At 44.9% G+C, this 26,984-nt stretch overlaps 1 protein-coding gene across 1 annotated transcript; it reads right to left on the reverse strand.

Annotated features, from left to right (window-relative positions):
• Nucleotides 1-1,571: 1,571 nt before the first annotated feature.
• VKORC1L1 (vitamin K epoxide reductase complex subunit 1 like 1) lies at nucleotides 1,572-20,236 on the reverse strand. Its single transcript, XM_044285732.1, has 3 exons — nucleotides 19,979-20,236; nucleotides 8,196-8,305; nucleotides 1,572-3,729 (listed from the first exon to the last, which is right to left on the reverse strand). The coding sequence occupies exons 1-3, from the start codon at nucleotides 20,167-20,169 to the stop codon at nucleotides 3,503-3,505; spliced, it is 528 nt and encodes a 175-aa protein (XP_044141667.1). The 5' UTR covers nucleotides 20,170-20,236; the 3' UTR covers nucleotides 1,572-3,502.
• Nucleotides 20,237-26,984: the final 6,748 nt, after the last annotated feature.

Consider the following 26,984-nt stretch of genomic DNA (forward strand, 5'->3'; position numbering starts at 1 on the left):
GGCATGGTGGGAAATGTAGTTTTACAACAGCTGGAGAACCGCAGGTTGGCCAGCCCTGGTCTAGAAGGACTGTACCCATTTCACAATGAGAACACATGGTAGAAGGTTCTCTTTTTAAAGCAAACCTCATACAAATCCCAATAGTTAAGGAGGAAACAGCGTAAGAAACTTAGATTCTGTTATATAATACTGAACATAGTGAATTTGGAATATATATAGAAAATATATATATATTATACTACACGGCAGCACCGGCTGCGTGACACAAGATCAGAAGTTTAAGCTGCTATATGGCAACCAATGATGATACCAGGTGGCTCAGAGCTAAAATTCCAAACCTGCTGGATCTCAGCACAACCACATCTATCAACATTTGGGATTTTAGCAGCACAATAGTGTATTCTTAAAGGGGCCGTCCAGCTTTCTGCCAGATCCCCAACACCATGCCAGACCTGAAGAGGGAAGCATACTTGCCTGCTCCCTAGAATTCAGCTCCATTAGGGCTCATGCACACAACCGTTGTTTTGCGGTCCGTTTTTCCATATCTGAGGTTTTTTTTCCCTCCGATTTAAGTCCTCTTCAGTTATTGCACAAAACATATACGTATGCGATCCGTTTTTTGCGGATCAGAAACGGAAACAGTAACTTATCACCAAACACATGAGCAATATGGGCTGGGCATAGCATTTCTACAGTATGGATCCGCAAAATACGGATGGGTTCCATGTGCGTTCTGTATTTTTTGCAGACCCATTGACTTGAATGGGGCCTCGGACCGTGATCTGTGGACAATAGGACATGCACTACTTTTTTGCGGAATGAAAATACGGAAACGGAATGCACACGGAGTACCTTCCATTGTTTTTGTGGACCCATTGAAGTGAATGGTTCCGTATACAGTCCGCAAAAACACAAAAAAAAAAAAACTAAGCGGAAAAAAAATACGTTCGTGTGCATGAGCCCCTAGTCCCCTGCTGCAAATGACAAGCTTCCTCACCCAGCGAGATGACACATGGGGGACACATCACCACTGCGGCTCTACACAACCTAAGTTTACAATCATGAGCTGGAGCACGTCAATGGCAGTAGGAGACAAAATCCAGTGCCAGGGAGCTTAAACGTAAGATTCCCTTTGCAGGTCTTGCAGAAAGAACCCTAAGGCAGGACAACCCCTTTAATGTCACATGGCCAAAGTCAAAGTGTGGCTTTAGACTAAGGCTACTTTCACACTCGCGTTTTTGGCTTTCCGTTTGTGAGATCCATCAGGGGCTCTCACAAGCGGTCCAAAACGGATCAGTTTTGCCCTAATGCATTCTAAATAGAAAAGGATCCGGTCAGAATGCATCAGTTTACCTCTGATCAGTCTCCATTACGCTCTGGAGGCGGACACCAAAACGCCGCCTGCAGTGTTTTGCTGTCCGCTTCACGAAACAGAGCCAGAGCCAAACGGATCCGTCCTGGCACACAACGTAAGTCAATGGGGACGGATCAGTTTTCTTTGATACAATCTGGCATAACAGAAAACGGATCAGTCTCCCATTGACTTTCAATGGCGTTCATGACAGATCTGTCTTGGCTGTGTTACAGAGAATACAAACGGATCCGTTCATGACGGACGCATGCGGTTGTATTATTGTAACAGATCCATGACGGATCCGCCCAAAACGCAAGCGTGAAAGTAGCCTAAGCAACAGTCTTTTTGTACCTTTACAGATTAACTGTTGAGCGACAGCTGCAGTTCACAGGATTGCATACAACTCAATGTATTCCTTTGGACTGCATCTTATGCTCAGACTTCAGGCCAGTACAAAATGACTAACATTTGATGAGTCATCTGTCAAGCCCAAGAAGCACATATTTCTTCTGCAGTAGATTAGGATACTGTGCTAAGGAACACGTCATCTATTCAAGGGGCAGGCGGAGCTCTGGTCGATGAATAACCTGAGCCCACAACTGTAAAAGTAACACCATCTAGACCAGTAGTCTGACACGTCGTGGTTCTCTAACTCCTCCAGCATGCCCTGACAACCTGTGGCAGAAGGCAATCACTGATCTGTACAATTTCCCCCAAAGATGACCATATCTTTCCAGGTATCAAATCCCTGTATATTCCACTGCACCAAAATATAGCGATTCATTCTCTTAGACGACCAAGATCATAACCCTTCCAAGTCATGATGGAATGTTAAATGCTAAGCTCTACGTGAGATCCATTCTTACTACAAAAACGGTCTCATCAGGCACAATAACAAGATTTACGTATACCGGTTATGGTATTTGACAGGCAGCACTTAAACCAGGTGAAAAAAATCCTCAGTGTATTACACTACACTGCAGTTAGAGGATACCGATGATGGGTGAAAAAGGTCCTATACAAAAGATCCACACGTATGACAGTATTAATGAGCTGCATAGTAATCTTATTGAGGGCAGGCAGTCCAAAGTCTTACCGCCGTGTGGTAAAATGGAGCAAGACGACCAGACATGATCTGCATTTGGCAGGGGCGATTATATGTCAGTAGTGCTGCAACCGTTTGGAGGTACCAGTAATGGAGAGCAGTCACATGGGACAGTATATTATGGAGGTGTCATAAGCAGCTTTATACTGGTGCATTGGAGAGATGCTGGATCAGTAAGAGGTCTACATGTAAGTGCCCAGCACAAGCACTTTTCTTGGTCCTGGATTCTGTGGGACAATACATGACTATTCAACACCCACCATGTACGCTCATCAGTAACACTTAACTCTCAAAGCTATGAAGGTCAACCTACTCACACATTACCCAACCTCATGAAACCTTGCACTGTGCTTGCCGGACCAGAAGTCCACAGCCGTTTCTAAAGTCATTCTTGACTGAAGCTAGTGCAAAATGCTGCTTTCAATTGGCTTTCGCACATAGCAAAATCCTTCAAGGTGCTGGTAGCAAGCAGGACGTGGTTTTAGTTCTACTCAATGTGCATAGAAATGCCTGGTCGTCGGATTTGGCTCCTAATATTGTTCTTTGAAAATACATGAAATACCAGCGAAGAGCCACAGATGGCAACCTAAAATACCAATGGTAGCAACAAAATACACATCGTAACCAATCAGCCACAATAAAAAGAAATTACCCGCATTGAAGGATTGACACACATACATATACAAAGAGAGGGAGGCACAAAGGAGGGAAAAATATCGCCAAGAACACAAGAACAGAGAATGTGCCATTAAACGAAACACCTTGGTAAGTACAGTTAAAGCTTGCCACTTTTTTTTTTTTTCTCCTTTTTTTCGGTTTTATTCATTATCGCTCCTTCATCCAGCCATTTCAAATGGGAGGCTCCATTGCAAACATACAAATATCCAGGGCCCTTTCGGTCAAAAGTAAAAAAAAAAAAAAAAAAAAAAAAACATTGGTTAAGATTGTTCTTGGAAACCGTCTGTCCCCCAACCAATTGTACTGCAAAATAAACTTTAAGGAAGCAGTGTCCTTCAGACGTGAGCCAGAGTTCAGGAGGCCTCTCATTCTTGTTTATCCTGCAGTTGCTGTTTCCAGGCCTCGTTCAAGTAAACTAATCGTTTGTAATTGATGATAAGGAGAATGAAGTTCAGCAAATAGGTGGTGACGCAGATAACACAGAAGTCCTTTAGTACAAAGTACAGGATGTATGCTAGGTAGAGGGATCCTACTACCGACACTATAGACGAGCTCATTAACACTAGTGCTGCTACCGCACTCACTGTCATACCTGCAAAATAGAAAGGCAAAAGTCAGCTAGGCCAGAGGCACATAGGACTGCAACAAGGTTTTATAGAAAATAAAGGGATTCTCTGGGAATTAAGAAAATGAAAATACTTAAATATTACTTTATTATATATTCCCAAATAACTTACATTAGTTATAATGGCTCTTTTTCTCTAGGGAGCAATGATTAAGAGAAACAAAATGGCCGCTGTCTTATTAAATACACATAAAACCTGTCCTAATCACACAGCAGGACAAGTTACTTTACAACACTGTGGTAAAGAGCTGCCTCATCATCCTCTCCTACTTGTCAGGGATTATGATCCTGAATACAGATGAGAAGATCTTCAGCTGAATCTCTGTAGGAATGGAGTTCATGAGGAGACATGAAGGACAGGACAGACTGTGGTAATGGAGACTGCATACATGTGCTGCTGCTCATTAGCCACATCTGCTCATGAACTCCATATCCACAGAGATTCAGCTGATGACCTTATTGAACTGTATTAAGGATCATAATCCCTGACAAGTAGAGCAGAGAGGAGGATGAGGCAGCTCTTTACCACACTGCTGTGAAGTAACTTGTCCTCCTGTGTGATTAGGACAGGTTCTGTGTGTACTAATAGGACAGCGGCCTTTTTGTTTTTCCTAATGATTGCTCCCCAGACAAAACGAGCCATTATAACTAATATTAGGTATTTGGGAATTTATTTATAATTAAGTAAAATTTCAGAATTTTTATTTTCTTAATTCCCGGAGAACCCCTTTAAGGGCATTTCAGCAGATATGTACCTATGAAACTGACCTGTTACATTTGCACTTGGCAGCTGAAGACATCTGTGTTGATCTCATCTTCATATGTGCCGCATTGCTGAGAAAAATGATGGTTTAATATATGCAAATGACCTCTTGGAGCATTAGGGGTGCTGCAGTTACACCTAGAGGATCCGCTCTCTCTGCATCTGCTGCACCCTCCGCACTTTGACAGGGCCAGGCAGTGTAAATGTCATTACACATGGCCCTGTCAAAGTGCAGAGGGTGCGACAGGTGCAGGGAAAGTGGAGCCTCTAGGTGTAACAGTAACTCCCCCATTGCTCCTAGAGGCTCATTTGCATATATTAAAACTTGCGTTGTGAGCACATATGAAAATGGGACCAACACAGATGTCTTCAGCTGCCAAGCGCACATGTAACAGGTCAGCCAGTTTAATAGGTACAAATCTGCTGACAGGTGCCCTGTAAACATATTAGGAGTTTCCCAAGGCTATATTGTAAAATGTATGTCCTGAAGCTGATAGCAAGCATGACTGACCAAGTGGTGGCAAGATATACTAAAAGCTCAAGAATGCATAGAATACCTCTCCGCCGTCCAGTGCATAGTCCTTGGTGAAAGGGACAGGAAACAATTTGCTTGCTTCATATGGCCTCATGACTCAACAACCTTTAATCGAAGGTTACACTTACACGTGCCGCCCTGTTAGCCACATTTATGGGGACTGGAAGAGTCTGTAGTGGGTCTGTGGTTAGTGGGGGTTTCTTATGTTCAAGTGGATAGGAGGACCCCAGTGGTTATGGGACAACACCTTTAACTCCCCCTAGTAGCGACTACACTATGCATATTCAGTCTTTAATGACTTCAGACCAGGCTGTGTGGATCTCAAACATACCGTGGACGCTGGAAAGGAGAGTGGGAAAATCTCACAAGAATATAAAGACTTAGGTGTCATGGTGTCACCCCATCATAGACTTCACACTTTTACGTTTCACTGTACAGAACCAAATCCTCCAATTTGAAGCAAGCAGGAGTGTCTAGACTTGTGCAGAGACGGACCCTGTGGCAGAAACCCAAGGTGGAGACCCCGATTTCTGCCATTGTTTGGCTGGCGGATCCAAGTGCACATTAGCTCTATTAAAAGGTCAATTCACCGGTGCTAAACGGTGGCTTTTCCAAGCGGAATTTGTGACAATGAACACGCTTTGGATGTATTATTTTACACTCAACATGTAATCAGGGTACAATAGATCCCCTTCACTTGCTTTACTAGTAGCTCCTAAAGCCTGAGAGAATCCTAAACGTGTGAACGTGGCCGAAGCGTAATAAAGGGCACACGTGAGAGCTCGGGATGTCTGCAGGAAGACAATGAGGGCCAGGCTGATCGTACAAGTCACAGGCAGAACACAATGCAGTGTTCACATGCTAAGTGATTCAGGGTGGACATTTGCCATGGCCATGAACATATGGATTTTTTGGAAACAATACTTGCTTTCTGAGATTAACAGGGAAACACACAGTCATTCACCACTAAGACTTGTCCAAATATGCTACGCCCTCCTTATACCAGTGTTAAAGAGAAACTCTCATCATCCCCTAGCCCACATTATACCAGTGTTCGGTTATAGTGGTCGGCCGATAGATATTCCTCCTGTCCTTCCATCTCAATGCATGCACTCTTTATTTCGGAGAGGGGACTACAACACTGCCAAAAACCCTGGTGACTACTTATCTCACAGAACACCTAATACAATGTGGATGTTTGGAGGGTTTGGTAATCTACAGGGTAGGGCAGCAGGGTGGCTCAGTGGTTAGCACTGGGGCTGGGTTTGAATCCGACCAAGGACAACATCTGCATGGAGTTTGTATGTTCTCCCAGTGTTTGCGTTGTTTCCTCCAGATACTCTGGTTTCCTCCAACACGCCAAAGACATACTGATAGGAAACTTACATTGCGAGCCCCATTGGGGGCAGTTGGACGCTAATGTCTGTAAAAGCGCTGCAGAATATAGTAGCGCTATATCATTGAGTATAATAGATAATAAATAAATCTATAGGGTGTATTAGACACCCGATCACACAGGGAAGAGTTTCCTCCTGGCAATCGCCTGCTCGCTAGCGGAGTAGACCACTGCTATTACATGCAGAGATCTCCTGTATAACATGGGGCCCCTATGCTCTACCTTGGTTTGTCGGCGGCAGATTGCAAATTAGACAGCACGATCTGCCAATGGCAAATCCTGATCTTTCTTCTGGATTGCCCGATGAATGAGTGTTTGCTTGTTCATGGCACAATCGGCAGCAGTATTAGACTGCCAGATGATCGCTAATGAGCGTTACTACGAATGCAGAAAATCTGCCCGCTTGATATACCCTTAATGTGTATGCTTGCTTTTTGTCTGCGGGCAGTAAACCTGGTAACTACATGTACCATGATGCCTTGCCAGATCTATCAAACTATAGCTGTATGGAATACTCCTAAGGGCTTATGCACATGAACATATTTTCTTTGCGTGTCCGTTGCTTTCTTTTTTTGCAGACCATATACAAAACTATTCATTCCAATTGGTCCACACAAAAAATAAAATAAAATTAAGTTACTCCGTGTGCATTCCGTTTCTGTATGTCCTATTATTGTCCGTATTACGGACAAGGAATAGGACTGTTCTGTCTGGCGCCAGCTGTTCCGTTCCACAAAATACAGACATGATCCATATTTCTTGCAGATCCATTTTTGTGGACCGCAAAATACATATGGTCCTGTGCATGAGCTCTAAATGTGAGCACAGAACATGCGGCAGAAGGCAGGCGACGTGTGGTGAACAAACCCCAGACCACAGCAGGGAGGGGCGGAGACGGCTGCCCGGGGGAGATTTCGCACAATGCACAGGGTTATGCAGTTGTCACCCAAAGCATTTTTAGACGGTTGCTATGCAACTGCCCAGGGACATTCTGCCTAATATTACTTAGACGAAAGACTGTAGTGACATCAAGATGACAGTAAGTGCTTTAGAGAAGGTACAAATTCCATGAGCTGAAGTCCAGTCCTTCTCAGAAGAGAGGATTTTGCTTTTGTTCTATTGCAACAGTTGTCCAGGATTATAAAAACACAGCAGCTTTTTTTTTTCTTCTTCAAAAAACCTCACCACGCCTGTCCATGGCACCACTGAGCTGCAATACCTCACACAACCTGTGGACCGGTGTTGTGCTGTTTTGGAAGATAGCCGCCATCTTTTTCTAAGACTGAACAACCCCTTTACACAAATTCCTGGTGCAATAGGACTTAAAAGGTGGCAGCGGGATCAGAATCTATCATTTCTATTTTACCCCATAGTCACATATGTCACATAAGACAGAGCAGCATTTCACCAAGTGAGTTATGTCTGGTAGGCTGCATTCACATCATGGTTTTATCAGGCATTTAATGTGTACAATAAAAAAACATATACATTAACTGATGCCATCCGTCAACATAGAGAACTATCGTAAAAAAATCTACCGGACTCTGCAAGATAGAATAGCGGCGTGGTGTTTTTTTTATCTCCCCCCCAATGTAAACATTAAACGGATGTCAAAAATGTGACGTGAACCCAGCCTTCTCTACACCCCTGGGCAGGACCACACGTAATTTTGTTGAGCAGTTCCTTGCCCCACCAGCTACCTCATGGTTAAGACAAGGTCTTATGATAAATGTACTCACCGAGCAGCATCTGTAGTAGATAAAATATAAGACCAAAGACACTGTTTGGTTGATTCATTACACTATCGTTTCCAAATATGGACCCAAAAAGTCCAAATCCTCGACCCCATCTGCAGGACAGAAAACAAAGATAAGATAAAAAGCCCTAATACCCTGTCACATAGCTGAAAGATACTTCGAGGGGTTGTCCTACTTCAGTAAATGACATGCATCATGTAGAAAAAGGTCATACAAGGCACTTGCTAATTAATGTATTGCGATTGTCCGTATTGCTTCCTTTCCTGGCTGGATTCATTTTTCCATCCCATTATACACTGCTCGTATCCAGGGGTTATGACCACCCTGCAATCCATCATCAGTGGCCGTGCTTGTACACTATAGGAAAAAGCACCGGCATCTCTGGTGGCTGAGACTGTGCATGGGCACATATGCGCAGCAGCGGTCGTAACCACTGGATCCAAACAGTGTATAATGTGATGGAAAAACTAATCCAGCCAGCAAAGGAAGCAATATGGATAATAATACATTAATAAGTGCCTTGTATTAACTTTCTCTACATCAGAGATGCCCACCCTGCGGCCCTCCAGCTGTTGCAAAACTAGAATGTCTACATGATAAATGCCATTTCCTGAAGTGAGACAACCCCTTTAATACAGCAAGGCTCCTGCCTGCTGCACCCCCCTAAACTCCTCACGTCACATTAAAATTGGTTTCTATTCCCATTTCCAGTGCTGGGGACCAGCAGCTATCTACCATCTTAAGGGCAGGAATTCAGCAGATAGGCAGAGGTAGCAATATTGCCTCCCACTTCCTGCACTAAAGTGATTAGTCAATCGTATTCACACACAGATAGCATGACAGATTATTAGGGAATTCCCTTATAATTCCAATTTGGCAGAGCTTAACCCTAAGGGCTCTTTCACACAGCGGATGCAGTGCAGGTAATCCGCTGTGTGAAAGAGTCCCAACCCCCACTCTGGACAGCAGAGACACGGAGCAATAACATGACTGATAATGCTCTGTGCCTCTCTGTGACCTTTTTACTACAAAATCACAATGAGAAAGTTGTCACTGCGATTTTGCAGCAAAAAGGTCACAGAGAGGCACAGAGCGTTATCAATTATGTTACTGCTCCGTGTCTCTGCTGTCCGGAGTGGGGGTTGGGACTCTTTCACGCAGCGGATTACCCGCACGGCAGACCAATTATAGGGGATGAAGGTTTGCATAAGCGCTTGTTTACAATCTGCCTGTGTAAAAAGCGCCAGCAACCACCCAATGAATGAGCAAACCCTTGTTCATCGGGTGACTGTGTCGTTTTGTTGCTGCGCAGTAGATCGTTCCGTCAATGACAATTCTCTATGGGGACAAACGAGATTGCTGCATTTAAATGCCGCTCTCATCTCTGCTGATGATCTGACAGATATCAGGAGTGTCTACTTCTTTCCCGATACAATCTGCAAGATCATCTGTATGTGTATAAGGACCTTTACAACAGCGTACGTGTATCCAAGTTTATTAACAGACCACAAACAGAAAAGTTATTGAGAAAACTGGGCAAAAAATAAAATAAAAGACTGAGCTGTGATTATTATGTGAAATAAAGCTATTATCTTGCCATATTATTTATGTACTACTTGACTTTTAAAGGGGTCATCACAGACGATGGAGGCATATCGCTAGGATGTGCCCCCATTGTCTTATAGGTGTGGGTCCCACCACTGGGACCCACACCTATATCAAGAACAGAGCCCCAAAAGTGGTGTAGGGTGCACTGCGCATGCGCAGCCACCCTCTATTCATTTTCTATGGGGCCGCTGAAAATAGCAGCTCAGCTTTTTCCATCAAGCTTATAAAAGTGAATGGGAGCGGCGGGCGGTCATGAGCGGTGTGCTCCCATTCACTTCTATAAGGAAAGCCCTTGGTGGTGGCCAGATCCGAGTGGTCCAGCCACCACTTTGTGGGGCGCCATTCCGGATATAGGAGTGGGTCGCAGCGGTGGGACCTGCACCTATTAGACAATGGGGGCACATCCTAGCAATATGTCAGATGAGACAACCCCTTTAAGGGCATCTATCAACAGATTTGTACCTATGAAACTGTCTGACCTGGTGCCTATGCAAATGAGCCTCTAGGAGCAACAGGGGTGTTGCCGTTACTCCTAGAGGCACAGCGCTCTCTGCAACTGCAGCTCCCTCTTTGATTGACAGGACCAAGAAGGGACAATGACGTTTTCACTACTTGGTAAAGTAGAGAGGGTGCGGCAGTTGTAGAGTACTGAGCCTCTGGATGTAACAACAACGCCCCCATTGCTCTTGGAGGCTCATTTGCATATATTAAAACATCATTTTTCAAAGCAATGTGGGCACATATGAACATGGGACCAACACAGATGCCTTCATTTGCCAAGCGCACATGTAACAGGTCAGTTTCACAAATCTGCTGACAGATGCCCTTTAATGTCCATTATGAGCGAGATTGCCCTTTATTCTAATAGAAACCCCCAGTGACGGCTAGAACATAAAAGATTGCCGCACCCAACCTTTTTGGTGATGGGATGACAGAGCAAGGATCCCCAACTACTGAAATCCTCCTACATGTCTCACTGACTTGTCCAATGTTTTCTGGAAACGAGGTTAGTTACCTGTAGATACAAGCCGCAGGTTCTTCAGGTTTAATAGTCCACAATTCCTAAGCTTTCAGCTTGCAGAGTCACTTGTACAGCCCCACTTGTTTACATTTAGCGCGCACACCGGCAAAGCTCCCAAGTACACATTAAGGCTAGGTCTACACGACGACATTTGACGCGCGACAGTTACAGCACAACTACACTGCAACATTCAACATTTTGTTGCACCAATGTCACGCTACAATTTTTATAATGGCAGTCTATGGTGTCGCACTGCAACATGCTGCGACGCAACAGTCGCAGAGAAATCCATCTCGGATGGATTTTCTGCGACTGTTGCGTCGCAGTATGTTGCAGTGCGACACCATAGACTGCCATTATAAAAATTGTTGCGCGACAAATGTCATCGTGTAGTAGACCTAGCCTAAATGTGGCCATTGAGGGCCACTGTCCTTTTAGTTATGGAATTGCACAGTAGACTGCACTATTCCATCCTGCAGAGTCCAGTAAAAAATGTACACCTCAAATGTATTTATTTTTACATTGGTGGCTTCTGGGTGATGAATGTCACCGGCCTCCAGGCATGTACCTCCCTGTGTAACTGTCCATACATCACTGGTGGGCCCAGGTCATGCAGAGAGGACATGGGCCTGGAGTAGGTAGAGCATCAAGCTCTAGAGGGCAGCACCTTCCAGAGATTACAGCTTCCTGCCTGTGGATAGGTGACATGAGGAGACTGGGCATCAGTGAGGATGATCTAACAGTCAATGCCCGCCAGACTGCCCTCCACATAGATTGACTTCACTGACTCTCTATTGATGCAAATAGAACCAACAGAACTACTACCCTTGTCCAGGTCACGGGCAGGCAAAGCCACAGCAAAAGCAGCAACATAGATCTCCGCGTCCTATTTACTGTCCATGTGAACTGAAACCATTACAAAAATCCCAGATTTGCAAATCTTGTGAAAACCAAAAATTAAACTGAGGCCAAAAGCACAAAACAACGAACTTAGACACAATAAGTCAAACCCTCCTCCATGTGAATATGACTCAGCAGAGGGAAGGGAGGCCTGAACAATTCCAGAACGGCGTCTAGCTCACATTCACATAACACTTACATAAAAGGGATGAAGAACAGCAGTGAAGCAAACGTACTATTCCCTAGGAACAGAATAAAAGAAAAGGGATAGACATTAAAGGGGTTCTCTGGGCTTTTACTATTGATGGCCGATCCTCAGGATAGGTCAGCAGTATCAGATCGGTGGGGGTCCGAAATGTGGCACCTACTCTGATCACCTGTATGAAGGGTAGGTGTGCAGCGTGTACGTGCCGTCTCTCTTCCTGCTGCTATGTGTATGGAAAACTTTAACCATTAACTATAATTAGGACTGGAAGAGATCCCACTGCAAGCCGGCAAATGTGGCGAGAATCAGGCAGACATATACCACAGTCAGCTTGACCACGTCATCATGCCACCAGAGACCAGGCGCAGGAGGTCGCAATAACATTCGCAATCTCCTGTACCATAATGCAGGTAACTGATGCCCAGGCTGGAAGAGGCCAACATCACAGAGAGCCGGAGGGAGGCGAGCATTTTGTTCTCACTACTGGGGGCACTAAATGTAAAGAGCGGGGGCCTAAACGGGATTAATGATTGTGTTTTGTTCTGTGTGCGATTCATCTACCCTGCATGAAACAGTCCCTAGTACAAATGAGGTTGGGAGACCACTTGCTGTACGTGGTTCATGTGATCTAACTATGCCTACAAAGTACAGAATGTCAACTTGGACGTCACATACCTGGGCACAGAGGGTGCAATAACGCCTGTGCAAGCATCATTGATGCCTGTTCAGGCTATATGGTGCAGGTACTGGAACTTGGTACCAATACGCCTTAGACTTTTCCCCCACATTCATCAGCGCAGGGCACGCTGTGAATGACACAGGCAGTGCAGTGATGCTGCCTGTGCCTGAAATGACCAATAGCAAAGCTCCATACAGTAAGGTGCTTTGCTATTAGTTGGTTTAGGCTGGTGCTGGAGCGATACAGCGCCGAGCAGCAGGGGAAGCCGGCGGGAGCTGGAAGGACGAGGGGCCGGAGAGCGGAGGAGCTGAAGAGGACTCCTCAGAGGTGACAAACTGCCCCAGACATCAAAGTAACAGCAGTGTGTGATGCAGTGTATGATCAGGGTTAATTCCGCTATATTGGACCGGACTTTATCCCATGGCTATAATTGCCTGATGGTATTTAGATTAGTAATGGTTCCCCCACATAAATATCCACCTCTTAGGCTGAGTTCACACGGGCACAATGCGGGAGGTGAACATATTGCACCCGCACTGAATCTGGACCCATTCATTTCTATGGGGCTGTGCACATGAGCTGTGATTTTCACGCATCACTTATGCGTTGCGTGATAATCGCAGCATGCTCCTCTTTGTGCATTCATCACGCAACGCAGGCCCCATAGAAGTGAATGGGGCTGAGTGAAATCGCAAGCATCCGCAAGCAAGTGCGGATGTGGTGCGATTTTCACGCATGGTTGCTAGGTGACAGTCTATTCACTGTATTATTTTCCCTTATAACATGGTTATAAGGGAAAATAATAGCATTCTGAATACAGAATGCTTAGTAGGTGATCAATTGAGGGTAAAAAAAAAAAAAAAGGGGTGATGGAGCATGTGATCTGACGTCACCACAGGTCCTTTAGCCAGTAGTTCATCATTAAAGAAGTAAAGAAGAGACCGGGAACTACGAGATCAAGAGGAGAAGGTGAGTTATATATATTTTTTTTAACCCTCAATTGATCACCTACTAAGCATTCTGTATTCAGAATTCTATTATTTTCCCTTATAACCATGTTATAAAGGGAAAATAATAACCTCTACACAACACCAAACCCAAACCTGAACTTCTGTGAAGAAGTTCGGGTCTGGGTACCACAGTTGGTTTTTTATCACGCGGTGCAAAACACATTGCACCCCCACGATAAAAACTGAACATCGGAACGCAATTGCAGTCAAAACTGACTTCAATTGTGTACCTAATCGCGCGGGTTTGCCGCAATACACCAGGACGCTTTCGGACCTAATCCGGACACGCCCGTGTGAACCCAGCCTTAAGCTACGTTCACACCAGCGCTATTTATTTCTGTTGTTCTGTTAGAAGAGCAGAGCAACAACAATAATGGAACTGCTGGATCGGCCACATAAGGGTGGGTTTTTGTGATATATTCACTGTAGACAAAAACCGTATATATTAACGGACGCCTCAGACAGATGCCATACTGTGGCATCCGCCACTACAGAGTTCCATTGTAAAAAATTGAGATGGGATCCATTCAGTTTCCTTTCTGGATCTGTCTTTTTACCAGACAAAAAAGTCCTGCATATAATGCTTTTTTTGTCCGGTCTTTCAACATAATCTGCAACAGAGGCTCCAAATGGAGCCCCCAACGCAGATGTGAGCAAGTGTAGGCCTACATATTAAGGTATGTATTTGAATTACTGAAACTTTCATACTACTCCTCGGGTAAAAATACTCCACAAAAAAAAAAAATGGTCAGAGGAGTATTTTTACTCTTCTGGAAAAAACGTAGTGCGACTTCTGCCTGGGCAGGTTCAAGTGCTGGGTCTCACTGCACATGTGGTACATGCACATTAGCAGAGAGCACTTGAGCTGGCCCATGTACCCTCCGGACCTGCAGTGTCAGTATGCGGCAGCTCCTGTCCTGAACTGGGGTCGCATAGCATTATTTTGATTTATGATGCTATGTAAGGCTACTTTCACACTAGCGTTTTAGTTTTCCGGCACCGAGATCCATCATAGGGTCTCAATACTGGGAAAAAAAAAAAAGAAAAACGCTTCAGTTTTGTCCCCATTCATTGTCAATGGGGGACAAAACTGAACAGAACGTAATGCTCCAAAATGCATTCCGTTCCGTTTAGTCGCGTTCCCATACCGGAGAGCAAACTGCAACATGTTGTATTTTGCTTTCTGTCCTGGGATGCAGAACAAGACGGATCCGGCATGACCCCCAATGCAAGTCAATGGGGACGGATCTGTTTTCTCTCACAGATCCGTCCCCTATTGACTTTCAATAGAATTCCTGACAGATCCATCTTGGCCATGTTCAAGATAATACAACCGGATGCGTTCATAATGGATGCAGACGGTTGTATTATCAGTAACGGAAGCGTTTTTTTCTGAACAATGACGGATCCAGCAAAAACGCTAGTGTGAAAGTAGCCTAAGGCTCCTTTCACACGTGCAAGTTTTCCGTGCGGATACAATGCGTGACATGAACGCATTGCACCCGCACTGAATCCTGACCCGTTTATTTCAATGGATCTGTGTACGTGAGCATTTTTTTTTAACGTATCAGTTCTACGTTGCGTGAAAAACGCAGCATGTTCTATATTCTGCGTTTTCACAGCAGCCCAGCTCCCATAGAAGTGAATGGGGCTTCAGTGAAAAACGAGCAAGGAATTCACAAGCAGGTCTTGATGCGATGCGTTTTTCACTGATGGTTGCTAAGAGATGTTTGTAAACCTTCAGTTTTTTATCACGTGCGTCAAAAACGCATCAAAACACATTGCACCGGCACGGAAACAACTGAACGCAATCACAAACAAAACTGACTGAACTTGCTTGCAAAATGGTGCGAGTTTTCCTGAACGAATCCGGACCTAATCCGCCACGCTCGTGTGAAAGGGGCCTAAGTCCCCTTTCACACAGGGGGCGAAAATTCTGCGCTGGTGCAATGCGTGACGTGATGCATTGCACCCGCACTGAATCTGGAACCATTCACCTCAATGGGGCTGTGCACATGAGCGGTGGTTTTCACGCATCATTTGTGCGTTGCGTGAAAAATCGCAGCATGTTCTATATTCCGCATTTTTTAACGCAACGTAGGCCCCATAGAAATGAATGGGGATGCATGAAAATCGCAAGCATCTGCAAGTTTTTCACGCATGGTTGCTAGGAGATTATAGGGATGAAAGCACGGTTTAGGTCCGGATGCGTTCAGGGAAAACCCTCAATCTACATTTTACTATGCATTCTGTATTCAGAATGCTATTATTTTCCCTTGTAACCATGTTATAAGGGAAAATATTAAAATCTACAGAACATCGATCCCAAACCCGAACTTCTTTGAAGGAGTCCAGGTTCGGGTCTGCGTATCACAGTCAGTTTTTTTATCACGCGTAAAACGCAGTGCACCTGCGCGATAAAAACCGAACATCGGAATGCAATCGCAGTCAAAACTGACTGCAATTGCGTACCTACTCATACGATTTTCCCGCGACGCACCCGCATCCTATCCGGCCCTCACACGCGACCCCCGTTTAAAAGAGGCCTAACACTTACAGTTCTGGAATGTATGTGATAACACTGACATAATGCTGTCAGTATTCTCCAATACATTCCAGGACAGTAAGGGTTACATAGCATCATAAATCAATATGATGCTATGCGACCCCGGCAGTGCTGGGAGTTCAGGGCGGTAGCTGCCGCATACTCATGCTGTGAGTCCGGAGCTTAGAACTCACTCGCTCGTCTGAAAGCGGTCTAAACCGTCCAGAGACACGTGGGAAACGGCAGTAGCATATACATGTCCCAAACAAGGAAGCGCAGAATCACGACAAGCGCCACACATTGGGTTGTATTATAAAAAATAAAAAATAAAATAAAATAGTTTATATCCAGCAACATAATATTTTAACAAGTTTGGGAAATTCCTGCAAAACCCATTTAGGCTCACGCACTTGACCACGTTATGACCACGTGAGCTACATAATAAAACACCACAAGAAAGCCCTGCTATAAACTAAATCTGCCAGGTGTGAATATACCCAAAAGGGTCCACTTCGCAGAATGCGATACATCAGGCACGCTCAACCTGCGGCCCTCCAGCTGTTGCAAAACTACAACTCCCAGCATTCCCGAACAGCCTACAGCAGGGCATTGTGGGAGTTGTAGTTTTACAACAGCTGGAGGGCGGCAGGTTGAGCATGCTTGCGATACATGAAAGCAAACCTTGGCTATGATTGCCAATGAGAAACACCAGAAAAGGAGTTGTGATTGGTTGCTGTGGGCAGACGAGTGTAAAACATGAGGCCAAATAAGTTCAGCAGCCAAAAATGTTATATTTTTCAGAATTCAAAATTTCTTGTTTCTGCCATGTAAGGCCTCATGCACACGGCCGTTGTTCGGGTCCGCATCAGAGTGGCAGTTTTGGCGGCTGGGATGCGGACCCATTCACTTCAATGGGGCTGCAAAAGATGCGGACAGCACTCCGTGTGCTGTCCGCATCCGTTGCTCCGGCCCCAAAAAAATAACCTGTCCTATTCTTGTCCGCACTTTGCAGACAAGAATAGGCAGTTATATTAAAGGCTGTCCGTGCCGTTACGCAAATTGGGAACACACACGGACGCCATCCGTATTTTGCAGACCGCAAAACACACAACGATCGTCTGCATGTAGCCTAAATCTCTGTACACATCATGGTCAGGAGCAAGTGATCCTCCTCAGGGACAGAACTAGAGCTGTGATCATGCAAGCGCTGGCTGGCTGGCTGGTCAGTGTCCTGGTGCACTCGCTGATGAGGATCACGCACCAATCAAAGTGCACACCATGATAAGCATATCAGATAGACTGCTTAGAACCGGGGGAGGGGGGAATCTGTGGCCAGGTAATGGCGGCCCGATTTCAAAGTGCAGAAGAAGCGTGGCTGTTTTCTCGTGGCATGCATGCATACATACAAATTCCTCCTCAATGTAAAAGTGAAGGGGGCACCAAACATTTATCACCTGCCTGTATTTGGTAGGAAACCCCCTTTACAGGTCCTGCTGTGGATGTGTGATCTCCTGGAGAACTGTCAGTAGACTAAGGGTTCACTCACACATCGCGGAATGCGTGCAGAAAAACCGCAGCGTATTACAGTACCAGCAAAGTTTAGGAAATTACACAAATGGGGCTGTTTCGATACCAAAATTTTGATTCGATTTCGATACCATAAAAAAGTATTTCGATACTCAATACCATGTGAAAAAATAAACCAAAAAAGCCACGTGCATTCCGCATTTTATGGAACGTCCGGCCCATAATCGAACAGTCCGATCCAATTTTTTGGGTGGACAAGGTGACTAAAAAAAAAAGCAAATCGCGCTGTTATTTTTTATTTTATTTTAATAGTTTGGACTTTTCAGACGTGGCGATATGTGATGTTTATATATTTCATATGTAAAATTAGGAAAGGGGGTGTTTTTTTTTCAATAGCCATTTCCCCCCTTAGGGGCTAGAACCTGGGATCTTTAAATCCCTTGTCCTATTCACCCTATTAGAGCTCTATCAGGGTGAATAGGAGCTCACACTCTCCCTGCTGCCCTGTGCATAGTGCACACAGCAGCAGGGAGATTACCATGGCAGCCAGGGCTTCAGTAGCGTCCTGGCTGCCATGGTAACCGATCGGAGCCCCAGGATTACACTGCTGGGGCTCCGATCAGAAGCTGCCACTGCACCACCAATGAGAAGGGGACCCTGTGGCCACTGCCACCAATGATTTAATACTGGGGTTGAGGGGGGGCCGCACTGCACCACCAATGAGGAGGGGACCCTGTGTCCACTGCCACCAATGATTTAATACTGGGGTTGGGGGGGCCGCACTGCACCACCAATGAAGATAAGTAACCCATTAATTAAAATAGAGGCGGCCGGCACCCAACATCTATAAAAGGAGCTGCGATTTACGGCAGTTAACCCCTAAGGTGCCGCACAGGAAATTTTTTGTATTAGGGCTCATGCACATGAACGTATTTTCTTTCTATGTCCATTCCGTTTTTTTTGCGGACCGTATGCGGAACGATTCATTTCAGTGGGTCCACACAAAAAAACTTAAGTTACTCCATGTGCATTCTGTTTCGGTATGTCCGTATTTCCGTTCCGCAAAAAAATAGAACATGTCCCATTATTGTCTGCATTACGGACAAGGATAGGACTGTTCTATTAGGGGCCAGATGTTCCGTTCCGCTAAATACGGAATGCACACTAATGTATTGTAATTGTCCATATTGCTTCCCGGATTCATTTTTCCATCACATTATACACTTCTTGTTTCCATGGTTACCACCACACTGTAATTCATTGGTGGTCGTGCTTGCACATTATAGGAAAAAAGCGCTGGCTTCTCTGGTGGCCAGGACTATAGTGTGCAAGCATGACCACCACTGCTGCTGGATTGAAGGGTGGGCGTAACCACGGAAACAAGTAGTGTATAATGTGATGGAAAAATCCAGCCAGCAAAGGAAGCAATATGGACAATCACAATACACTGAAACAGACATACGGTCGTGTGAACGAGCCGAGCCCTAAGGCTACATGCACACTAACGTTTTTTGTTTCCGTGTCCATTCCATTTTTACTGCGGATAGGATGCGGACCCATTCATTTCAATGGGTCCACAAAAAATGCAGACAGCACACCGTGTGCTATCCGCATCCATGTGTCTGTTCCGTAGCCCCGCAAAAAAATATAACATGTCTGATTCTTGTCCGTTTTGCAGACAAGGATAGGCATTGTTACAACGGATCCGCAGAAAACAAACAGATGCCATACGGACATCATCCATTTTTTTTTCAGATCTGCAATTTTCGGACCACAAAACACATACGGTCGTGTGCATGTAGCCTAAAACACATGGTGATAACTGTTCCTTGAGAATTTCTTGTATTGTGATTACACACTGAAGCACACGGACATACTACAAAGGGTTAAACACTTCTAGGATCACACAGGCTCCATGCCAAGTCACGTCATATTGCCAGCCTCCCAGCTATAGCTGGCATACCTATGGACACTTGCCAGTAACTCACACCTATGGCAGAGGGATGGTGGCCACACTTCCTCCTTTCAGGTATCCCTGAGGAACCTACGGGGGTGTGGCAGTGGAGGGCATTCTGCCAAGGCTTAGCCATGCTGGCTGTACCTGCACACCCCGGTCACCCAGCACTGACAGCTCCACTGACGTGGCCCTCTCCATTCAGCAGTGCTGACAGCCCAGTGCATCCTCCCGGTGCCACTCTGGTACCCAGGAGACTTCCAGCCCTCACATCCCCATGTGCCTCTGTATTGTCCTGCCACCCTGTGCCAGGTACCTGGATGAGAGGACGGTGGAGCAGCGCACCCATTCGTTAAGGTCGCACATGGCCTGGTAGCCGGGGTCCCGCTCCTTTTCTCTCTCCACGTGGAAAGCATAGAGGGATATAACGATACCGAGAACGCACACGGCATACCGGGCCCCGCTCTCCCACCGCGGCACAGACACTCTCAGCACGGGCGCCGCCATCTTAACCCCGGCCTGCTCTAATCTCTCGCGGGAGCGAGACACAAGCAAAGCGCGCTCCGGCTGCAGCAGTGACGTCCGCACCGGTTAGTGGCATGAGGGGCGGGGCCACGACACTGGGCTGAGGCGTAGCCTGCTTACTGTGAACCTCCAATAGGCAGAGGCGAAATAGGTGACGTCACGGAGAGGCAGTTCTACTATTGTTGTGACGAGTCTCCACAAGAAGCTTACGTCTAGTGAGATGGCTGACTGTACAGCAGGCACCTTGCTGCCCCCTAGTGGACGTGTATAGTTACACCTGATTCCTGTCATCTGAAGAGACGTATCTCACTCCATTATATTATGGGCCTGAGTGAACTGTGATAGTATTCAGTGACCACCCTGGGCCGACGTGTAGGTTCGTCCAAATCCTGGTGTAGAGCCCATTGGGGTACATTTAGCATACCTCCCAACTTTCTGGACGGTGAAACCGGGACGCTTATGGTTTATTGTGTGAAAGTCCATTTTTCCTGCATATTTATACACTTTAATATGTTTCTTAGCGCACAATTATCTGAATATAGAAATTTCTAAAATCAAATTGCATCAAATAAGGACGTAATATGTAGTGGGGGGGAAGGGGGGGGGGTCTAATATACAGTGGGGCAAAAAAGTATTTAGTCAGCCACCAATTGTGCAAGTTCTCCTACTTAAAAAGATGAGAGGCCTGTAATTTTCATCATAGGTATACCTCAACTAGAGACAGAATGAGAAGAAAAAATCCAGAAAATCACATTGATATTTAAAGAATGTATTTGCAAATTATGGTGGAAAATAAATATTTGGTCTGTAACAAAAGTTAATCTAAATACTTTGTTATATACCCTTTGTTGGCAATGACAGATGTCAAACGTTTTCTGTCTTCACAAGTTTTTCACACACTATTGCTGGTATTTTGGCCCATTCCTCCATGCAGATCTTCTCTAGAGCAGTGATGTTTTGGGGCTGTCGATGGGCAACACAGGACTTCCAACTCCCTCCAAAGGTTTTCTATGGGGTAGAGATCTGGAGACTGGCTAAGCCACTCCAGGACCTTGAAATGCTTCTTACCAAGCCACTCCTTCATTGCACCGGCGGTGTGTTTGGGATCATTGTCATGCTGAAAGACCCAGCCACGTTTAATATTCAATGCCCTTGCTGATGGAAGAAGGTTTTCACTCAAAATCTCAGAATAGGTGGTATGGTGTTCTTTGGATGCAACTCAGCATTCTTTCTCTTCCAAACACGACGAGTTGAGTTCTTACTAAAAAGGTTCTACTTTGGTCTCATCTGGCCATATGACATTCTCCCAATCCTCTTCTGGATCATCCAAATGCTCTCTAGCAAACTTCAGACGGGCTCGGACATGTACTGGCTTAAGCAGGGGGACACGTCTGGCACTGCAGGATTTGAGTCCCTGACGGCGTAGTGTGTTACTGATAGTAGCCTTTGTTACTTTGGTACCAGCTCTCTGCTGGTCATTCACTAGGTTCCCCCGTGTGGTTCTAGGATTTTTGCTCACTGTTCTTGTGATCATTTTGACCCCACGAGTGAGATCTTGCGTGGAGCCCCAGATCGAGGGAGATTATCAGTGGTCTTGTATGTCTTCCATTTTCTAATAATTGCTCCTTCAGTTGATTTCTTCACACCAAGCTGCTTGCCTATTGCAGATTCAGTCTTCCCAACCTGGTGCAGGTCTACAATTTTGCTTCTGGTGTCCTTCGACAGCTCTTTGGCCTTGGCCATAGTGGAGTTTGTAGTGTGACTGAGGTTGTGGACAGGTGTCTTTTATACTGATAACTAGTTCAAACAGGTGCTATTAATACAGGTAACAATTACAGGCCTCTCTCATCTTTTAAAGGGAATTTGTCACTAGCATATTAGCAAAAAAAAAATTTCTTGTAATTTCTTTAAAAATAAAACGCTTTTTAGGATATGCATGCCCAGTGACGCTGTTGAAGCTGTTGCCCTCAGTCGTCTTATCATCGGCGCAAGCAATCGCCAGCACTGCGCCTGCGTGGGATTTCGGATGCGGGAGAGTTTGCCGCAGAGCGCGGCGCTGGGGGGGGGGAGCACTTAGCCTCGCCTCTGGGAGGCGATTTAGGCGATCTTGGAGGAGTTATTAGTTTTCAAATTTAGACGGGCACGGCACTTCAGAGGGGAGTTCCTGGGCACCGTGGACAAAGAATAACGCCCCTCTGGGCTCCTTACAGCTTCATTTGCATATCATAAAAAGCGTTGTTTTTTTTAAGAAATGACAAGACACAGAATAAAAAGAACAAGACATATGGAAATAAGGTACTTTATTACACATGGATTCATTAAACATTTTTTTTGCTAATATGCTAGTGACAGATTCCCTTTAAGTGGGAGAATTTGCACAATTGGCTGACTTGCGTTCGGGGCTCCGCTTGTGAGTTCCGTTTGAAGGCTCTCACAAGCGGCCCCGAACGGATCCGTACGGCCCTAATGCATTCTGAGTGGATGCGGATCCGCTCAGAATGCATCAGTCTGGCACCGTTTGTCCTCCGCTCAGCAGGCGGACACCTGAACGCTGCTTGCAGCGTTCGGGTGTCCGCCTGGCCGTGCGGAGGCAAACGGATCCGTCCAGACTTACAATGTAAGTCAATGGGGACGGATCCGTTTGAAGTTGACACAGTATGGCTCAATTTTCAAACGGATCCGTCCCCCATTGACTTTCAATGTAAAGTCCAAACGGATCTGTTTGCACTATCATGGTAATGCAAACGGATCCGTTCTGAACGGATCTAAGCGTTTGCATTATAGGTGCGGATCCGTCTGTGCAGATACCAGGCGGATCCGCACCTAAACGCAGGTGTGAAAGTAGCCTAAATACTTTTTTGCCCCACTGTACAGATAGAAACCAGACAATTTCTGTATCAATATTGTAAATGTAACAATGCAAATCTATACCTCAGATCAAAATGAGGGGCATTTAGGGAGCAAAGAGGGACAGAGGGACTTGAGTAAAAAATAGTGTGTTTTTTATGCGATTTATTACAGTAAAGGACTGATTTTCATTTACAACATGCTGGATTATTTTTCTACCTTCACATTGCTTAGAATTAAAAGCACCTGAACTGAACACCATTCAAGTCAATAATACTCGGTAAATGAATTTTCAGGGAGATTAGGGTGTGCAGTGTGTGTAGAGTTCCCAGAAAATTGTTGGCGCTATAAAAGTGCCTTTTTACAAAGCCACACCCCTTTCTTTCAGATCACGCCCCTTTATGGGCTGTTGCACCACCACCTTACTCTGTATTTGTCTGCATCTGCGGCACATACAACTAGGGACTAGTCTCCAGGAGGTGCTGAGGGGGATTCCTCAGCACCCAGAAAATGTTGCCAACTCTTTCAGGAAGGCTAATCTTTTTCCAGGAGCCTCCCAGATGTTGGCAGTTATAGTCAATTCACATGAAAGTGGACCATACACGTTCCGGTCGCCATATGTATGTAGTCTATTCAAAAACTCCATGTTAACAACTCATTGCCCTTAGGCCTCTTGCACACGACCGTGTGCCCCCCGTGTCCGTATTGCAGCCCGCATACAGCGGGTCCACAATAAACAGGGCACCGGCCTTGTGCATTCCGCATCACAGATGCGGACCCATTCACTCGGAAGCACGGAACACACTACGGAGTGCTTTTGTGTGGTTCCTTTCCGCAAAAAGATAGAACTTGTCCTATCTTTTTGCGGGACGGACAGATCGCGGAACCCATTCAAGTGACTGGGTCCGCGATCCACATGCGGCTGCCCCACGGTCGGTGCCTGTGCATTGCTGACCGCAATTTGCGGTCCGCAGCACGGGCACGGCCAGCACACGTTCGTGTGCAAGAGGCCTTAGGATTGGGTGGAGTAGACACAAGTATTACATGAGCTGTCTGGTGTTGCCCTCCTCAGTGAGGACATGTATTAGTTGGGCTCACACGACCGTATATGTATTTTGCAGTCTGCAAAACAGGCATCCACAAAAAAAACGGATGACGTCTATGTGATGACCGTGTTACATCCCTATTTTTGCGGATCCATTGTAACAATGCCTGTCCTTATCCGCAAAACAGAAAAGAATAGGACATGTTCTATTGTTTTGCAGAACAGACTTGTGGACATACGGAATGCACACAGAGTCATTTTCGTTTTTTTGTGGCCCTATTGAAATGAATGGTTCCGCATACAGGCTGCAAAAAAATCCAGAACGGACACAGACAAAAATACGTTTGTGTGGTGTTTATTAGTTTCAGTATGTGTACGGCACTGTATTAGGGCACTATCTGTGTAGATTGGTTCCTAGGGCGTTATTTATCTGTGTGGCACTATTTTAATATTTTTAGAAGTATGAATGGGTATGGATGTCTGTAGTCTAGAAGTCTCATTAAAGCAGGTGCAAAGTTTGGAAAACTAATAGGATATTAACATTTCATACAAAAAAAAAATCTATTTGGCGCCCCCATTAAAATATGGTATAAATTGCAACATTATAATTTTATTTGATGTACTGGATCCCATACTACAGCGGTTAACTAAGCAACCTGTTTGAGGAAGTCCAAAATGGGAGCCTTATTTCTCAAAATTGTCTATTAGATACACTGCCCTCTTTGCTCATAGCAACCAATCCCAGATCAGCTTCCTTTTTTAAAGAGGTTTTCCATGATTATGGCCATTTTAGCTAGCCCCCAGACCAAATTATACTCAACTGCTCTCTACCAGTCTGCTCTGACCCCTTCACACAGCAGACACCTGGGCTAAAGTCTGTGACCGACGAAAATGCAGGTCATCTGAGAGCACAAAACCCAGAAGCACTGATCCTGTATGCCTGGAACGGCTCCCCGACACAGCGATCGGGGGAGCCATTCATTGTCTGTGAAAGGTCAGGGCCTGCTGAGGCTCTAATGCCTTTTTTAGGTATGTAGATGTAGTCCTGCAGGTGGGATCACTGCATTGTACAGGGTAGGCCATTTATATGGGTACACCTTAATAAAATGGTAATGGTTGGTGATATTAACTTCCTGTTTGTGGCACATTAGTATATGTGAGGGGGGAAACTTTTCAAGATGGGTGGTGACCATGGCGGCCATTTTGAATACAACTTTTGTTTTTTCAATAGGAAGAGGGTCATGTGACACATCAAACTTATTGGGAATTTCACAAGAAAAACAATGGTGTGCTTGGTTTTAACGTAACTTTATTATTTCATGAGTTATTTACACGTTTCTGACCACTTATAAAATGTGTTCAATGTGCTGCCCATTGTGTTGGATTGTCAATGCAACCCTCTTCTCCCACTCTTCACACACTGATAGCAACACTGCAGGAGAAATGCTAGAACAGGCTTCCAGTATGCTGTGAAGATACGAGATGTGCAGCACCTGAAACTACGGATACTGGAAGCCTGTGCTAGCATTTCTCCTGCGGTGTTGTTATCAGTGTGTGAAGAGTGGGAGAAGAGGGTTGCATTGACAATCCAACACAATGGGCAGCACATTGAACACATTTTATAAGTGGTCAGAAACTTGTAAATAACTCATGAAAGAATACAGTTACGTTAAAACCAAGCACACCATTGTTTTTCTTGTGAAATTCCCAATAAGTTTGATGTGTCACATGACCCTCTTCCTATTGAAAAAACAAAAGTTGGATTCAAAATGGCCGACTTCAAAATGGCCGCCATGGTCACCACCCATCTTGAAAAGCTTCCCCCCTCACATATACTAATGTGCCACAAACAGGAAGTTAATATCACCAACCATTCCCATTTTATTAAGGTGTATCCATATAAATGGCCCACCCTGTATATTGTAATGCATAAAATTCGATTACTTTATACAAATTACAATCCAATGATTGCATGATATAGTCACCTAGGGTGAATTAAAAAATAAGTATAAAAAAAGTTTTAACAAATAAAAAAAATTGAAAAAAGTTTAAATCACCCTCTTTCTACAAAATGAAGATTAAAAAAAATGTAAACACCATCAATGGGTCTGAAAACAGCTGTACTGGTAAAAAATGTATCCAGTATGCTGAATGGAGTAATAGAAAAAAATTCAAACTGATGTTTTTTCATCGCTTCTCCCCAGAAATTTTTTAAAAAAAGTGATCAAAAAACACACACCCCCTAAAATGATATCACTAAAAAGCACAGATGGTTCCACAAAAAAATAATCCTTCAGATAGCTCTGTAGATGTAACTTTAAAATAGTTATGGGATTCAGAATATGGCAATAAGTTTTTATTTTAATATTAAAAAAACTATACATATGTGGTACTGCTATAATCGTACTGACCTACAATGAAGCTTCAGGTCAGTTTTACCACATAGTGAACACTGTGAAAACAAAACCTATAAAACTATGGTGGAATTGTGTGTTTTTTTCCAATTCTACCCCATTTGAAATTTTTCTCAAGCTTCCCACTACATACAGTGGCATCCATCACCATAGAGTGCCATTGTAAAAAAGAACATATCTGTTAAAGGGGTTTTCCAGGATTTTGATAAAGTATCTGACCATCCAGCATCAGTAGTCCGACACCTGGGACTCCCACTGATCAGCTGTCAGAAGTGAATGGGGCTGAGCTGCGATACCAAGCACAGCCACTATACAATGTATGGCGCTGTGCTTGGTAAGCTGCGAAAAGGGCTGCCTTCTCAAACAGCTGATCATGAGGGTCCCAGGTGTCGGACCCCCACCAATCAGATACTGATGACCTATTCTAAGGACACATTATCAGTAGTAAAATCCCCTTTAATGTATTTGTTTTCTTTTACCAGAGTATACAG

This window comes from Bufo gargarizans, chromosome 3 (assembly GCF_014858855.1).
Source record: "Bufo gargarizans isolate SCDJY-AF-19 chromosome 3, ASM1485885v1, whole genome shotgun sequence".
Lineage (NCBI taxonomy): Eukaryota > Metazoa > Chordata > Amphibia > Anura > Bufonidae > Bufo > Bufo gargarizans.